We start from the raw sequence: 17,863 nt of genomic DNA, 5'->3' as shown, positions 1-17,863 counted from the left end.
CCGTGAGTTCCGATCCTGCGTTAGGCACAAAGCCAGTTAGGCACTACTGAACTGGGCCCTAAAAATACTGCCAAAAAGACTGAAGGGATGATAGATAGATAGATAGATAGATAGATAGATAGATAGATAGATAGATAGATAGATAGATAGATAGATAGATAGATAGATAGATAGATAGATAGACAGACAGATAGATAACCTTTAGTGTCATTTTTTTACCATGGGCACAACGGCACACATCAAAAATGAAATTTAATTGCCCGCTCTCAAAGTGAAACATTGATACATAAATAAAGAGCCGAGGTGGCGCAGCAGTTAGAGTGCAGTACTGCAGGCCACTTTAGCTGACTGTGTTCAGCAGGTCAGCGGTTCAAATCTCACCGGCTCAAGGTTGACTCAGCCTTCCATCCTTCCGAGGTAGGTAAAATGAGGACCCAGATTGTTGGGGGCAATGTAAATATATATATACATTGCTTACTGGTGTACACCGCTTAGAGAGTGCTTGCACTTAAAGCGGTATATAAGTCTCATAAATAAAATAAATAAACATATACATGACACACACCTAAACATGCTGTATACAACATGTGTATAGACCCACACCCCTGCAAAAGCAGATCACGTGACCCTGGGATGCGGCAACGGTCGTAAATGTGAACCAGTTGCCAAGCGTCTGAATTCGTATCACGTGACCCTGGGGATGCTGTAACGGTCATATGTGTGAAAGCTGGTCATAAGTCACTTTTGTCCGTGCCGTTGATAACTTCGAACGGTCACTGAATGAACTGCTATAAGTCAAGGACTAGCTGTAATCAGCAGGAGCCTTTTTACGTTAGCGTTTAAGTGATACTTTTTCTGGCCCTAAAACCCCTTCTGCTGACTCTCTCATAAAAGTCAATCAGAAAAAAAATTGTTTGCCTTCTCTTGCAAGGGTTCGGCAGACATTTCCCTTCAGTTCTGCTAGTTAAAAATTGATCAGAGACGGAAGACAAATTTTTAGGAGGGCTAAAAGAAGAAGCATTTCCTCCTGTTTGTCAACCAAGTGTGAAATGCCCCCTTGGAGACCGGAGCTTCTCATCTGCCCTTTTTATTATTAGCAATTTCAAAGTGAATAAATCACAGCTCTCTTCATCAAGGAGTATTTTTAAGCGGCGCAGCGATGTTTTTAATTGCTTCTTCTAACCACTTAGCTGATTTTTTTTTAATAAACAAATCCTTCTTTTGATGCGTTCAGCAGAAAGCGATTAAAGCCACCAAAAAAAAAAAAAGGAACAGCGAAGCAAGAAGTATAAATTGCAATAAACCAACAGCTCATTTGAAATGTGGCCTGCCGCATTTCGTCTAGCTGGACTGCAAAAGCGTCTCTTAAGAGAAGGCAATGTAGATCAGGTCTGGTGGGCAATGCAAATAATTATGACTGGTGTTCACATGCAGGGAGCTGAACTTGCCCACCTGTGGAGGGATGGGGGCACCCTAAGTGCCATTCATGAGGTTGATTTTGGGAATTGGATCCTTCTGGCAAGAGAAGGATGAAAAGAAGATGTCTGTGTACTTAAAAGCATTCAAACGGCCATCGAACTCTAAACAATGCAACTTTAAAAATTGTGTTTTTCCACCAAGCTATAAAGTCTCCTAATGAGGAAGGTTACAGTCACTGAATTGTCACCTGATCTGGGTTTTTTTTGTGCAGAGAACGGCTGGTTACACAAGGCGGTGGCCTTGCCTTCAGGTGTCCACCTCATAGAAGAACTGCAAGTTTTTGAGGAAGCCCAACCCATCAAGAGTCTGGTGTTGTCAGTACCAAAGGTAAGAAAGAGTCTTGGGCACAGTGTCTGGGAAGAATTGGACACTGAAGTCCTGGTGCCATTGTGGAAAAAAAAAAATAAGGATCTGTAGGTGGGAGACAGATTGGAACTTGGGTGCACAGGGATGTCATTGTGCATATGCCGTGAGTTTTGTTGCATCAGAAGTCAGGAAGTATTTGTATTTGCATTTGCATGATGATGTCTTCAGACACATCCTTCAGATGTTATTATGGTGTTTCTCTGCAGACTCACACCTGTGAAAAATTGCTACATAGAATAAAATCGAAATTTCAGGTAGCACTGATGCCTCCTCCCAGGGCTGTCCTCGCTGTACACACAACACAGCCTCACCAACCCAACCCAACCCAGAATAAAGCCATTAGCTTATATCTGATAATTGGTACGCAAAGGCGTCTGTCGTTGATAAGGATCTGGTGGAACAAAAGGCATCAAGTAAGAGGAGAAAATTAGGCATGGCATAGCAGAGTCCCTGGATTCACAGAATGCGCTAGGCCCGAGGCCAAGGTGGCTTAACGGAACGGCTGGGGTTCCTCTCACATGCTGCACCCAAGTGAATCAGCTGGTTTAAGGTGATGGTTTGGCTAAGGCAAAAGGACATGTCCTTTGCAAAGGACATTGAACCACATGTCAGCTTCGCCCTGATCCAGCATAAGATTGGACTTGGCCCGTGAGACGGAATTATGGAAGCCACCGACTCTTTCTGATGTCAAATGTTCCCTCAGAAGTTGCCTGCAAACCAAAGCCATCACGTTATTCATCAGGCCTAGAAGCTTCATTGAATGAACGAACAGCAATAGGATGCCACGTCTGGCAGAACACCTTTGTCTTAGTGTGTCTGGCACATAGGACCCCCACCCCACCCCCAATTCGGCTTTCAGAAAGTGGAGGGTGATTTTTTTTTCAGGCCTCCTAAGTGTTAGAATGGATCAAGATTGGAAGAGTCTTACTCTGCTACAGGGAGTCCTCAACTTACAGCTATAATGGAGCCCAGAATTATTATCACAAAATCATGCTGGTTGTTTAGCAGGTCATCCGTATGACTGGCCCAGTTTTAGGATATATATATATATATTTGTGACAGTTGCTAAGCAAATGCAATGGTTGTTAAGTGAGCCCATTGTCTGCAATGTCCATTTCCCCCCAGAAACCAGAAGTAAATGTCAGTTTCTGGGCAGGGGGGGAAAAACCGTCATAAATCACGGTACAGGATGCTACAAATGTAAGCCGGCTGCTGAGTGGCCAAACTGTGGTCATGTCATGGGTGCCATTCTGCTGAGCTATGCATTGCAAGCTGACATCAAGAATGGGAGGGAACAAAACCAAGCCTGATTGTCCCACGAGAAGCACTAGCTCTCAGGGTCACAAAAGAAGACAGGGACCATTTCCCAAATAATTTGTTAACTCCTAATTGGACATTGACAGACAACCAGGGTGTTTACCGGGAGCAAAGGAAAGTTAAGCGTATCTTTTTTGTGTGAAAATCTCAAATCCAGCTTTGCCTGTTCTGTAGGCACTTTGGGTTTAGTAAAATTTATTTTTGGCTTAAATATGGGTCAGGAGTCTTTCTTTCCTAACTGATGGATCACTGCGGTGGTGGGAGTGGCCTTCAGAACTTTGACTCCAGTCCCAAGTATCTTTTAAGGCAGTGGTTCTCAACCTGTGGGTCAGGACCCCATTTGGGATCAAACGACCATTTCACGGGGGTCGCCAAACCACGCTGTCCGCCATTTTTTTCTCTTTTCCCTAGCTGTCCTACTCCCTCTTATTGGTGGCCACACCCACTGGGGGTCACCAGAACATGGGGAACTGTATTATGGGGTCACGGCATTAGAAAGGTTGAGAACCACTGGGGTAGACTAAAAAGTCAGGCCCTCCTAACCATAACCAAGCACTCTGAATTTGTTGGTGATGCCCATTTTGCCCTCTGAGTTCATGGTGACCTAACCCTAACCCTAAGTGGAATTTTCCTCCAATGGGATTTTCCCATGTATTTTACCAGGAAACATAGATAGGGCAGGCTAGAAAAGTCAGTGCCCTCCTAACCATACCCAAGCACTCCGAATTTGTTGGTATGTCCATTTTGCTCTATGAGTTCATGGTGACCTAACCCTAACCCTAAGTGGAATTTTCCTCCAATGGGATTTTCCCATGTATTTTACCAGGAAACATAGATAGGGCAGGCTAGAAAGTCAGTGCCCTCCTAACCATACCCAAGCACTCCGAATTTGATGGTAATGTCCATTTTGCTCTATGAGTTCATGTGACCTAACCCTAACCCTAAGTGGAATTTTCCTCCAATGGGATTTTCCCATGTATTTTACCAGGAAACATAGATATGGCAGAAAAAAGTCAGTGCCCTCCTAACCATACCAAGCACTCCGAATTTGTTGGTGATGTCCATTTTGCTCTCCGAGTTCATGGTGACCTAACCCTAACCCTAAGTGGAATTTTCCTCCAATGGGATTTTCCATGTATTTTACCACGAAACATAGATAGTCCAGGCAAGAAAAGTCAGTGCCCTCCTAACCATATTCAAATACTCCGAATTTGATGGGAATGTCCATTTTGCTCTATGAGTTCGTGGTGACCTAACCCTAAGTGGAATTTTCCTCCAATGGGATTTTCCCATGTATTTTACCAGGAAATATAGATAGTCCAGGCAAGAAAAGTCAGTGCCCTCCTAACCATACTCAAGCACTCTGAATTTGTTGGCGATGTCCATTTTGCTCTATGAGTTCATGGTGACCTAACCCTAAGTTGAATTTTCCTCCAATGGGATTTTCCCATATATTTTTCCAGGAAACATAGATAGGGTAGACTAAAAAGTCAGGCCCTCCTAACCATAACCAAGAACTCCAAATTTGTTGATGATGTCCATTTTGCTCTCCGAGTTCATGGTGACCTAACCCTAACCCTAAGTGGAATTTTCCTCCAATGGGATTTTCCCATGTATTTTACCAGGAAACATAGATATGGCAGACTAAAAAGTCAGGCCCTCCTAACCATAACCAAGAACTCTGAATTTGTTGGTGATGTCCATTTTGCTCTCCGAGTTCATGGTGACCTAACCCTAACCGTAAGTGGAATTTTCCTCCAATGGGATTTTCCCATGTATTTTACCACGAAACATAGATAGTCCAGGCAAGAAAAGTCAGTGCCCTCCTAACCATATTCAAATACTCCGAATTTGATGGGAATGTCCATTTTGCTCTATGAGTTCATGGTGACCTAACCCTAACCCTAAGTGGAATTTTCCTCCAATGGGATTTTCCCATGTATTTTACCAGGAAACATAGTTAGTCCAGGCAAGAAAAGTCAGTGCCCTCCTAACCATATTCAAATACTCCGAATTTGATGGGAATGTCCATTTTGCTCTATGAGTTCATGGTGACCTAACCCTAACCCTAAGTGGAATTTTCCTCCAATGGGATTTTCCCATGTATTTTACCAGGAAACATAGATAGGGCAGGCTAGAAAAATCAGTGCCTTCCTAACCATACCCAAGCACTCTGAATTTGTTGGCAATGTCCATTTTGCTCTCTGAGTTCATGGTGACCTAACCCTAATCCTAAGTGGAATTTTCTTCCAATGGGATTTTCCCATGTATTTTACCAGGAAACATAGTTAGTCCAGGCAAGAAAGGTCAGTGCCCTCCTAACCATATTCAAATACTCCGAATTTGATGGGAATGTCCATTTTGCTCTATGAGTTCATGGTGACCTAACCCTAACCCTAAGTGGAATTTTCCTCCAATGGGATTTTCCCATGTATTTTACCAGGAAACATAGATAGGGCAGGCTAGAAAAATCAGTGCGTCCTAACCATATTCAAGTACTCCGAATTTGATGGTAATGTCCATTTTGCTCTATGAGTTCATAGTGATCAAACCCTAACCCTAAGTGGAATTTTCCTCCAATGGGATTTTCCCATGTATTTTACCAGGAAATATAGATAGTCCAGGCAAGAAAAGTCAGTGCCCTCCTAACCATACCCAAGCACTCTGAATTTGTTGGCGATGTCCATTTTGCTCTATGAGTTCATGGTGACCTAACCCTAAGTTGAATTTTCCTCCAATGGGATTTTCCCATATATTTTTCCAGGAAACATAGATAGGGTAGACTAAAAAGTCAGGCCCTCCTGACCATAACCAAGAACTCCAAATTTGTTGGTGATGTCCATTTTGCTCTCCGAGTTCATGGTGACCTAACCTTAACCCTAAGTGGAATTTTCCTCCAATGGGATTTTCCCATGTATTTTACCAGGAAACATAGACAGGGCAGGCTAGAAAAGTCAGTGCCCTCCTAACCATACCCAAGCACTCCGAATTTGATGGTAATGTCCATTTTGCTCTATGAGTTCATGGTGACCTAACCCTAACCCTAAGTGGAATTTTCCTGCAATGGGATTTTCCCATGTATTTTACCAGGAAACATAGATAGGGCAGGCTAGAAAAGTCAGTGCCCTCCTAACTATATTCAAGTGTTCCAAATTTGATGGTAATGTCCATTTTGCGCTCCGAGTTCATGGTGACCTAACCCTAACCTTAAGTGGAATTTTCCTCCAATGGGATTTTCCCATGTATTTTACCAGGAAACATAGATAGGGCAGGCCAGAAAAATCCGTGTACTCCTAACTATATTCAAGTACTCCGAATTTGATGGTCATGTCCATTTTGCTCTATGAGTTCATGGTGACCTAACCCTAACCCTAAGTGGAATTTTCCTGCAATGGGATTTTCCCATGTATTTTACCAGGAAACATAGATAGTCCAGGCAAGAAGAGTCAGTGCCCTCCTAACCATACCCAAGCACTCTGAATTTGTTGGCGGTGTCCATTTTGCTCTATGAGTTCATGGTGACCTAACCCTAAGTGGAATTTTCCTCCAATGGGATTTTCCCATGTATTTTACCAGGAAACATAGATAGGGTAGAACAGTGGTTCTCAACCTGTGGGTCGGGACCCCATTTGGGGTCAAATGACCATTTCACGGGGGTCGCCAAACCACGCTGTCCGCCATTTTTTTCCCTTTTCCCTAGCTTTCCTACTCCCTCTTATTGGTGGCCACACCCACTTGGGGGTCACGAGAACATGGGGAACTGTATTATGGGGTCAGGGCATTAGAAAGGTTGAGAACCACTGTTTTAAGGGGTCCGTCATAATTTTGAGCAGTCATTGAGTGATCAGTTGTTAAGTAAGGACTTACCTTAATTCTTCTTTCCCGTTCTCAGAGAGTCCTTTTTATTGGCTCCAACACACAAGTCATCCAGGTCCCCGTGGCCAACTGCAGCAAGTACCGGACATGCTCCGACTGTATTCTCGCCAAGGACCCTTACTGTGCTTGGATTTGGAATGGAAGTCGCTGTGTCCGGATTGATGCTTATGATGGGTAAGACGTGGAAGGGCAGTTGGGGCAGTTTACAGAGCCTTTTTCCTCCTGGAACCATAAGGTCTAGAAACCTGATCTTTCTAAATAAGGCTGTAGCCTTTGAATGCTAAAATGCTGCATTTGAACAGGGAACGTGTACATGTGTCAACTGCCATCTTATGCTTGCCTTTACTCAGCTACTATGGGGTGAGGAGAGGGGAATGAAGCGGGGGAATGCTTAGAGAAATGAAAGTAAGGGCTGTATCTTCTCGAGATGCTGTCTCAAGGTCACCCAGCTGGGAGAAGGAGGGGGGGGGCCACATACCAAACTACTCCTGGGACTGACCATTATAAAAACAGTAATTATTGCAGTAATGCAATGCACTTGATCTTCTCTAATAAACTATACCTTTCTCAGCAAATGGATCCAAGGGTCATTTTTATTCAGAGGCTTAAGTTGTGGCAGGTCCGACGGTGAGTCCGGTTGTGGTCCTGTTCTTTCTAATCCTTAGATCGGTGTTTCTCAATCTTGGCCACTTTAAGATGCATGGACTTCAACTCCCAGAATTCTCTAGTCAGCATTGCTGGCTGGAGAATTCTGGGAGTTGAAAGTCCACGCATCTTAAAAGCGGCCAAGGTTGAGAAACATTGCCTTTAAATTATTCCTCAGGGCCTAGCCTTGTTCTGTTTGTCCCCTGCCACAAATCATGTGATGGGATTTGTTTTCGGCTTTTACAGGACCTCAGTGTTGTTCCAAGATTTGGGGATGGAGCCCATGATGTGTAACCCCTTGCGTTCTTCCAGACCAGGTCAGTCATCCAAACAAATAACAACCCCTTGGGTGATTTTCACTGCTCTCCTATTATTGCTATTGACTAGATGTCCTTAAATATAATCCTGAAGCTCTTATCAACACAATGTTGTCTTTTAAAAAGCCATGACTGTGATGGAGATTGACTTTTGAGTTATTCCTTTAAAAAAAAAATAATTGGGAAACCCCCAGTATTTATACCTAGCTGTCTAGGACCGTCCGCACAAACGCAGGTGCTTTTGTTGTCTGAACTGTTCTGTGTGGTTGGTTAGGAAGAGGAAAGGAGAGGTTAGGCCTCTCAGCTGCCTGGCTGAGTGAGTCAGAATGAACTCTTGGCAGGATCAAAAGTGTTGCCTCTTGTGCACGAAGCCCTGTGATTGCAACCATTTTCTCACACTGGGTGCTTGTGGCAGACAATACCGCATCGTATTACCTGCGCATCAAACGCAAGCTGCAGGCACATACCTCATAAACTACAGAACAGGAACGTGCTCCACATTCTTAGCAACTGTAACCCTGCAGCGCAAGCTTCAGTGGCTGCTGTGAGTTTTGATCTCTCTTCTCTCTTTTTTTTTTCTCTTTCTCTCTTTCTTTCTCTCAATCTCTTTCTTGCTTTCAATCTCTCTCTCAATCTTTCTTTCTCTCTTTCACAATCTCTTTCTCTCAGTCTCTCTCCTGCTCTCTTTCAATCTCTTCTCTTGCAATCTTTCTCAATCTCTCTTGCTCTCTCAAGCTTTCTCTCTCTTTCTCTTGCTCTTGCTCTTGCTCTCAATCTCTCTCTTTCTCTCAATCTTTCTCTTTTCCTCAATCTCAATCTCTCTTGCTCTCCTCAGTCTCTCTCTCTTTTTCTGTCTCTTTTTTTCTCTCTCTCCCTCCATCTCTCTCTTTGAATTTCAGTTTTCCATTTCCAGATGTGCTTTAAATCTTTATCCTTGCTCATTTGAAGTAGTTTTTTTTTTTTTTTTTAAAGAAGGCAGCTGTTTTGTCTACCAGCTCCTTGGGGAAAGAAGGATCCCTCCTATCATCCCGCATTCTATTTGTCTGCTTGTCTTCCTCTTAAATGCATTTTTAAAAATTTATTGCAAGTGGTTTTAGGACCCTTCAATCACCTGACTCTAAATGGATGCTGATAAAACAGACATTCTATAACAATATAGTAAATCAAAGTTACTAAACTCCAAATATGAAATAATAATAGGACTCGGTAGGTGGATAAAAATGCCAAATCCAGTTTGAACAACTGGCTAAGTGTGCAAATAACAACAACAATAGTGTGGCAAAAGAAAACCAAGATAACACCAATAACAGGCGCCTTGGAAACCATCCCAAAACAACTGGAGCACCACTTGAACACCATCAGCATTGACAAAATCACCATCAGTCAATTGCAAAAGGCAGCTTTGTTCGTAACAGCTTACATCCTGCGACAATACCTTTAACACCATCACACTTCCATATCAGCCTATCCCCGGTCCTTGGGAAAGGACTTGTGTTGATAGCTGAATAAAAATACCAAATCCAGTTTAAACATCTGTGTGACTGTGCAGGGAACCATAATAATAAATCCAACATAATTTATAATGTTATCATAGAAACCATAACAACACAAAATCAGAGCAGCCAGATTCATCCTCAGCACAGGGACACATATCCCGTTACTAGCGTTAGTCCCTAAATGCACGTTTCAAATGCCTTGTTTTAAAAAGCTCCCTGAATTTTAGAAACGGTTCCTATGTTTGGTGGGAAGACTGTGGATCAGACTTTCTCAACCTGCAATTTGTAAGATGTGTGGACTTCAGCTCCCAGAATTCTCCAGTTAGCACAAAAGCCAAGTTGAAATCCACACATTTTAAAGTTGCCAAGATGGACAAATACTGTTCTGGATGGCTTGTCAATTTCAAAATAAGACAGTTTCCGGAGGAACCAATCTAATCAATTTCAGAATCCCTTCAGTACAGGAAGTCCTCCACTTGCAATTCCCAACCGAGCCCCAAATTTATGTTGTTAAGTGAGTTTTGCCCCATTTTACGACCTCTCTTGCCACGATTGTTAAGCAAATCAAAGCAGTTGTTAAGTTAGTGACTTGTTAAGTGAACCTGGCTTCCCCCGTTGACTTTGCTTGTGAGGAGGTCGCAAAAGGGGATGCGACCGTCATAAATATGAGGCATCTGGATTTTGATCACCTGATCATGAGGATGCTGCAAAGGTGGTCTCTCTAAAAAATAGTCTTAAGTCCCATTGCTGTTGTAACTTCGAAATGTGACTAAACGAACTGGTTTCACAGCGCATGGAAGGCTCCCATCAGTGAACCTGATAATGCCAGGAAAATGCACGTTCTATTCAACAGTGCATGGAAATTGTAATTGCTCTGAAGCGCTATCAGTCAGAGAAATGAACAGATGCTGGAGGGAAGCAAGCATCCCAAGGACTGGTGGGAACAATTGTTGTGTGTTCCCTGAGTGCAGCAGTTGTTGCATTGTCAGTGCAGATGTGGTCCAGCCTTCTCCCTTTAGCTTGCTTTCATCCTCCGTGGAAGCCGTGTGGGAAGTGCGCTGGAGGTTATTGTTGCTGGCCGCGGTGGGATTGAAGACCTTGTCTGAATGGAGCCCTGGTGCTTATGGGAACAGACAGCAGCTGTTGCTTTTCTTCCTGTTCTTGGGACAGGAGGGTTATTGCCTTTTGCTCTCAGATTGCAAAGACCCAAGTGTTAAATCCTTGTAGACAGAAACAGTGGAAAGCTGCTGATACGTATTTTGAATTGTTCCCAGAGAGGAAGCCATGTTAGCTTGTGGTGGGGAAGAACAACAGAACAATAAAAATAATTAAAACTGACAGGGAAGCGCAGAGCAAATGGGGATCATTCTCAGATGCTTGAACAGGAGATCTAACTCATCTGTATTCTCTCTGGCTGGGCTAAGAACATCCTAAAGGACATCAGAGTTGGGTTGATACAACATGCTCGCAAACAGAAAGATATAGTCTGATTCTCACAACATACTAAAAAAAGGGGGGCTGCATTCTGCAGCTACCAAGGATCATAGAGACAGAGAGAGATTTTAACTGATCCTAGCTTGATGCCAGCCTAGACTATAAGAATATCCCCTTCTTATTGTCACAACAACCCATTAAAGTGATGTAATGGGATCAGACATGGAAGAATAATTGATTATGGTTGGGCAATGTAATTGTGCAAGTTTCCGGAGCTTAAAAGGCATTTAAGTGTAGAATGTTCCAGTGGTACAAATCAAATCATTCTCCATAACAACAAATATCCCTGCTGATTTAAACCTAGACTACACTGACATCATAATTCACAGGGAAAGTATTTTCATGTTTATGGCTCTACACAGCAGAATTGCACCCACTCAAGGAAGCCATAGGAGACAAAAAATTGTCACTAAGGTCAAACTCAGTTGCCACCTTCCCTGGCAGATCAAAGCACACATTTGTGACCTCACAATGCCACATAACTCAGTGGCATCTCCCGCAGCCTCTTTTGAGAACTGAGGCGAATCTGTAATTTTAACATGACCTAAAAGGAGACACTTTTAAATTATAGAGATAATCATAAATAACCATCTGGAGATGAGATGGTCAGAAGGAATAACTTGGAGGAACAGGAAAGAAGAGTTGTAACCAAGAGAACAATCAGATAAAAGAAATCTGAGGCTAGGGCAGAAATGTAATTTGCAAAATGTAATCTCAGACGGGACCTTCCCTAATTATCACAAAGATAAGGGTGTGTGTGTGTGTGTGTGTGTGTGTGTGTGTGTGTAGCACATTGAGACTTGCAAGATTGAGTTACTGTAATTTTATAAGAATAGAATAGAATAGAATAGAATAGAATAGAAAGGGACCCTATAGGTCATCTATAGCAGGAGACCCCACACCATTTCTGACAGATGGCAGTCCAGTCTCTTCTTGAAAGCTCTTCCAGTGATGAAGCTCCCAAACTTCTGAAGGCAATCTGTTCCGTTGGTTGATTGTTCTCACTGTCAGAAAATTTCTCAATCAGTTTCCACCCGTTCTTCCTTATCTGGCCTTCTGGTGCTTTGGAAAATAGGTTGATCCCCTCCTCTCTGTGAGGCCCCCTCAAATCGTGGAACATTGTTATCATGTCTCCTCTGGTCCTTCTCTTCACTATGCTTGCCATGCCCAGTTCCTGTAATGGTTCTTGATATGTTTTAGCCTCCAGTTCCCTAATCGTCTTGGTTGCTCCTCTCTGCACTCTTTCTAGAGTCTCAACATCTTTTTTTTTATAGTGTGGTGACCAAAACCGCTTGTAGTATTCTAGGTGTGGTAGTAGTATAGGCCAGCATGACTTTGACTTCCTAGTCTGGTCTATCTTGAAGGGCTGATATGAATCAACATGACATTCCATTAATGGTCTAAATTTAAGTGATAATAATAATATGTCACAGCCAACGTTTGTAGTCCATGAACAATTCCTTTCAAGGACCAAGCTCTGGGACCCTCAAACATCTTCATCCTTTCAAAGAGTTTCTTAAGCCAAACCTGGTATTCTCAGTAAAAGAAGGTTTACTGCAGTGGTGGCGAACCTATGGCACGGGTGCCAGAGGCGGCACTCAGAGCCCTCTCTGTGGGCACGTGCACCGTCGCCCCAGTCCTCGGCCTTCAGCTGGGTTTTATAAAACCTTTTCGCTTTAGGCCTCTGCCGCCATGTGCAAAAAAAAAGGTTCAATCAATCAGTCAATTTCAACTTTTCGCGGAAAAAAAAAGAACTTGCAAAGTTGGAATTGATTGATTGAACTTTTTAGTCCCACCCAGTCTGCCCTTACCACCACAGCCATGCCCACCCAGTGGGCCACACCTACCCAATGGGCCACACCCACCCAGCACCCGACGATGCATAAGTGGGTTTTGGGTTGCAGTTTGGGCACTCGGTCTCTAAAAGATTTGCCATCACTGGTTTACTGCTATCTACCCTATTCGGCCCTTTCTCCAGATTAGATTCACTTGATTTTTTTAAAAAAATAGTCTTTTACACGAATGTATAAAGTACAGACCTTCTTAAGGTCTATTGATCTTGCATTGAACTCTGTTCTGAGCATCATTCATTTTATGAAACAATTCCTAAACCTTAAAGCAGGGATCCCCAACCCCCAGGACGTGGTCCATTTGGAACCGAGCCACATGAGTGGTGGGTGCCCACTGTTTGTGCAAATGGAGCTGCGCATGCTCACATGCGTGCCCGTCACTCACACAGAACCATCCCCTCTTCCCCCACTCCCCACTGGGCTGTCAAGCTGGAAAGTTTGGGGACCACTGCCTTAATAAAGGCATACAGCAGTTTTTTTTCAAGCTACGATCTTCCAGATGATTTGGACTTCAGTTTTCATAATCCTTAGCTGGTACCACCCAAAGGAACGCCGATGTTTGGCTTTAAAGGGCCATAAAATACTTTGGAGTCCATCAGGCTGAAAAACACAACATTGGTGCTTTTAAATAACTAACATCCGTTTCTATAAGCTATTTGCAAAGTTTAGAATCTTGGGTACAGTGAAGCCTGTAGAGATCAAGAAGCGGTTTCATTCCAGCTCAGAGGATTAAAAAAAGAAGGGAAGTCTGAATGCGTATGTCTGCTGTCGCATGTCCACCATGAGCAGAACTGGGTACCTGTGTAGGTTGAGCTAAAGAGTTCCTTTGCTTTCTTTCAGTTTTTAAATCTTATTTTCAGGAGGCATGTTGAAGTTGGAAACTTTTCAATAAAAACAGAATTAACCCCAGTCCGTTCTTCTGTCTTTTACTTGACTTCTCCACAGGGACCAAGATCGTTTCCAAGAACATCACCGCGATGGTTGGAATGGACCTGGTGCTACCTTGCCAGCTCACCTCCAACCTTGCTAAGGCCTTTTGGACCTTCAATGGGCAGGATCTGGCAGAAGACCAAGCTTCAGTTGTCTACGATGCTCATCTTCAGGCACTGATTGTCTTGGACATCAGCTTGAAGGGTTCTGGGTTGTACAAGTGCATCCAGGTAGAGGAGATGAATGAACTAATGACGGAGAGTTACCAGGTCACTGTGTTGGCTGACCCAGCCATGTCACTGGAAACCCGGGCTCCCTTAGACAACTTGGGCCTGGTCTGGGTGGTGGTGATTGCTCTGTCAGCTGTCTGTTTGGTTCTCCTCCTCGTGGTCTTTTCTCTGAGGCGCAGGCTGAAAGAAGAACGCGAGAAAGGCTCCAAGGCCATTGAGAGCACCCTTGTCTACCCCATTGAGCTGCCCAAAGAGCCCAAGAGCCCCACTTTTATTCCCAGCACCACCTCAGACTCTGATGAGAAGCTCTGGGACCCCGCCAGCTACTACTACTCAGACGGTTCCCTCAAGATCGTCCCGGGTCACGCCGTGTGCCAGAATGGGGGCACCACTCCCTCGCCCACCACAAATGGCATTCCTGGCCAACCCCTGCAGTCTCCGCACCTCCACTCGCCCAACCGCATCAATCTGGGCAACATCCGCGGCTCGTCTTCCAACGGCTACATCCGCCTTAATTTGGGCACCGAGGAGCGGCCGGACTACAGTGACTTGGCCGAGGAGCTGCGTCGGAAGTTGAAGCAGAGGCAAGCTCTGCCCGACTCGAATCCCGAGGAATCTTCGGTATGAGCTGCCCCGCAGACTTTGTCTGACCAATTACTCAACTACCTCATGTCCTAGGCCAGGGTGCTGGCCCGCAGCCAAAATGACTCTTTCTTTTTAAGACAAGACTCTGGACACTTTTGTAACAGGCTTCCTCACATCCCCGATTTTGATACACTGCCAAGAAGACCCCCTTTCCTCACAGCTCCTGCCTTGTTCTCCGCTGTGCTTCCTTGGGGACCATTCTGGGACTTTGTGAGTGGTGGTCTTCGTCCCTTCATCTTGGATGTTGAGTCTGAGCCTCTAGAGACTTGCCCTTCGGCAGGGAGACCCTGCGCCGAGCCCATTGGCCTGTTTCAGCTCCAAAAGCCGTGCGGAGGCGGTGTTGAAATGGTTGTGTGAAAAGCAAGCTGGAGCATCATTCCCACGTCATGGTTGCTATTGGCTTCCTCGCCATTGTTGCCATGTTTCTTTCTTCTCTCCTGGCTTGCCTGCAAGAGTTGGACTCTGCAGTAGCGATTTCCCCCAGAAGGTTAGGGACCAGGAGGATGGCAAATCAACCCCTACCCCAAAGGAAGGGCCACTTTGGGGAGAAGGGGACCTCGGAAAGACAGGCATCCTAAGGGGCAAGGTGCGCATTGGGAAACTCGACCAAAGAGGGGCTGGGGAATGCTTTTAACCATAGCTTGGCCTCCTTCCTTATGGCCACATTTAGAAGTGTGTAAAAGAGACACACTCGACCCACCCGAAAGTTTGTTTTTTCCAACAGTAGGCGGGACACCTTTGGGGGATGAGGAAGACTTGGTCCTGATGTCCTTCTGGGTGAGCTGCATGTCACTAGAATAGGGGGGAAAAACTTTCCAATCAATTGTTCAGGGGTTTTTAAAGAGCGCCAGGCCAGGGTTCAGGTGTCTGTTTTTCCCCTCCCTTAAACTCTCCTTGCATCTTCACCAAAACAAAAGGCATCCCGATGTTTGATCCCATCCATTTTGGGAGCCTCTTAGGACCACATGCAGAGGAAGGGGCTGGCTGGGGTAATTCCGAGAGAGTGGAGGAAGGCAAGAGTTGGGGGTCCGTCCCAAATGGCGCACTCTCTGCTAATGCCTTGCATGTTCCCTTGGCAGGAGGGTGGTGCAGCTAGGAGAATCAACACCCTGTCACTCCATTGGGCTATTTCACATCCTCTGCCCTGCCTCCTTCGTAGTGTCCCAGGCCCCCTTCCTGAGGGATACATGCGATGTCAGGAAGTTTTGTGTGTTTGCACGCTCATGCCCGTGAGCATGATGGTCTTCTGCGGGCGGATTAAGGGAAACAAGTGCCATCACATTGCTTCATCCCACAGATTACATTCTCAGCATCCTTCAGTGTCATAACACATGTGACATTTGATTCCTACCAGTCAATCTTGTGCGTGTGTTTGTGTTTGTGTGGGAGAGAGAGAGAGAGAAGGGCTTTGTCTGCCCCAGCTGCTTCACTGGGTCAAGCGAAAACTTTTGCAGATGCAGACACCCAGCTTGTGAATTGGTTGGTGGCAACCTTGGTTCATTTTAGGGTGAATGTGCAAGCCCAACCCCCCCCAAAATTTGGTAAATTTAGGGTTCACTGTACGGGGCGAATCCAGAAGGTGATTGAAATCGGCCGCGATTGTATTCAAACGTATTGTGTGAATACAATCGGAGATTGTCAGAGAGCGAGAAAGAGAATGGCCCTTTTGAAAGAAACGAACAGAACCGGATTCTTCTGCCCTCCATTTTCCGTAGGGAGCATGCAATTACCTACGTTCATTTCAACCCCTGCGTTGAAATTGTCTGCGTGATCACCCCCTTTCGTATCCCGCATGCGTTTCATTCCATTATCACTAGATGTTTGTTGTCCTTCTACCTGGACCTCTTCCTTCATGAAAACACTACTATGTACATAAGGAACACACACCCTTGTTTTCCCAGCTGAGTTGTCCTGCCCTCAGCTGTAATTTATTTGTTATTAAAATGTATTTATTTGACGGAAATGTACAAATATTTTTATACTAATAATAAAATGACAAAAGAAGAAAGGGTGGGAAAAAAACAGGCTCGGTGTGCTGTGTTTGTTCCTAGTTGGTTGACCTCCCTCCAACACTGGTAATTTATTCTGCTTCGGGGGCTACCTATGTTCTACAGCTCCACCAGTGGCTGAATTGGACCGGAAGGAGTCAAGTCAAAAGAGAGTTAACGGAGAGGAGGGACTCCTACCAAGAGTCTATGGCAGGGGTCTTCAAACCTGGCCCTTTTATGACTTGTGGACTTCAATTCCCAGAATTCCTCAGCCAGGCAGGAATTCTGGGAGTTGAAGTCCACAAGTCATAAAAGGGCCAAGTTTGAAGACCCCTGGTCTATGGAGATTCTCAGCCATCCAGGTCATCCAGGCGAAAAAGGAAGACCAAGAGGATATCGGATTATTCCGGAGAGGGATTTCATGTTAAAAGTGCAGAGGGCAAAATCATTGGAACAGTAAGAGAAAGAAAAGCAAAGATATATTGGGATAAGATTGCAAACAAATGAACAAACCAATGAGTTGCTTTCAAGTGTCCTTTCTGAAATTCCCACCCCCTCCCATGGATAAATTCTGCTTCCACCAAGTTTTCCCTCCCAAGATGAAAGTGGTTACATAGAAGATATTTTTTTTTCTTCTTTTCTGGCCCTTCCAATCAAAAAAACAAGGCTGATTTCAGGGCTGGAGGCTAAAACTTAACTAAGAACGGTTGCGGGAACTGGGTAAGTTTAGTTGAATAAAAAGTAGGACTAAGGGTGCCGATAGCAGTGTTCCAATACTTGAGGGGCTGCCACAAAGAAGATGGATCAACCTATTCTCCAAAGCACCTGAAGGCAAGGCAAGAAGCAATAGATGGAAACTAACTGAGGAGAGAAGCAACCTAGAACTAAGGCGAAATTTCCTGACAAAACAATTAACCAGGGGAACGGCTTGCCTTCAGAATCTGCTTCATCACTGGAGGAAAAAGAGATTGAACAGCCATTTGTCTGAAATGGTATACAGGGCTCTCTCCTGCTTGAGTAAGGGGTTGGACTAGAAGATCTCCAAGGTCCCTTCCAACTCTATTATTCTCTATGTTCTAATTCTGAAGAGCTTTATTAGCATGTTAACATTCTTGGGGCCTGCTTTCCACTGATCAGGGGTGAGCAGCATTGTTGCTTCAGCCTCTTTATTTCTTCCCATATCGCTTGTGAGCTCATGGAAACTCCGCCGCAGGCCTATAAAAGGACATT

The 17,863-nt window shown here is 44.5% G+C and overlaps 1 protein-coding gene across 2 annotated transcripts in view; it reads left to right on the top strand.

The window, feature by feature from the left end:
• Window positions 1–16,667, top strand: part of SEMA4C (semaphorin 4C) — a 96,453-nt gene extending 79,786 nt beyond the window's left edge. For both annotated transcript variants that reach the window (XM_039354320.1, XM_039354319.1), the window contains 4 exons: window positions 1,691–1,806; window positions 7,055–7,212; window positions 7,930–8,000; window positions 13,786–16,667. In XM_039354320.1, coding sequence (XP_039210254.1) covers window positions 1,691–1,806; window positions 7,055–7,212; window positions 7,930–8,000; window positions 13,786–14,627 — 1,187 coding nt within the window. In that variant the 3' untranslated portion in view covers window positions 14,628–16,667. The remainder of the gene's footprint in view (window positions 1–1,690; window positions 1,807–7,054; window positions 7,213–7,929; window positions 8,001–13,785) is intronic.
• The last annotated feature ends 1,196 nt before the right edge of the window (window positions 16,668–17,863 follow it).

The sequence above is a fragment of the Crotalus tigris genome, unplaced genomic scaffold (genome assembly GCF_016545835.1).
Source record: "Crotalus tigris isolate CLP2741 ecotype Arizona unplaced genomic scaffold, ASM1654583v1 scf7180000018549.3470463, whole genome shotgun sequence".
Classification (NCBI taxonomy): Eukaryota; Metazoa; Chordata; class Lepidosauria; order Squamata; family Viperidae; genus Crotalus; species Crotalus tigris.
This window is presented reverse-complemented; position numbering and strand designations above follow the sequence as displayed.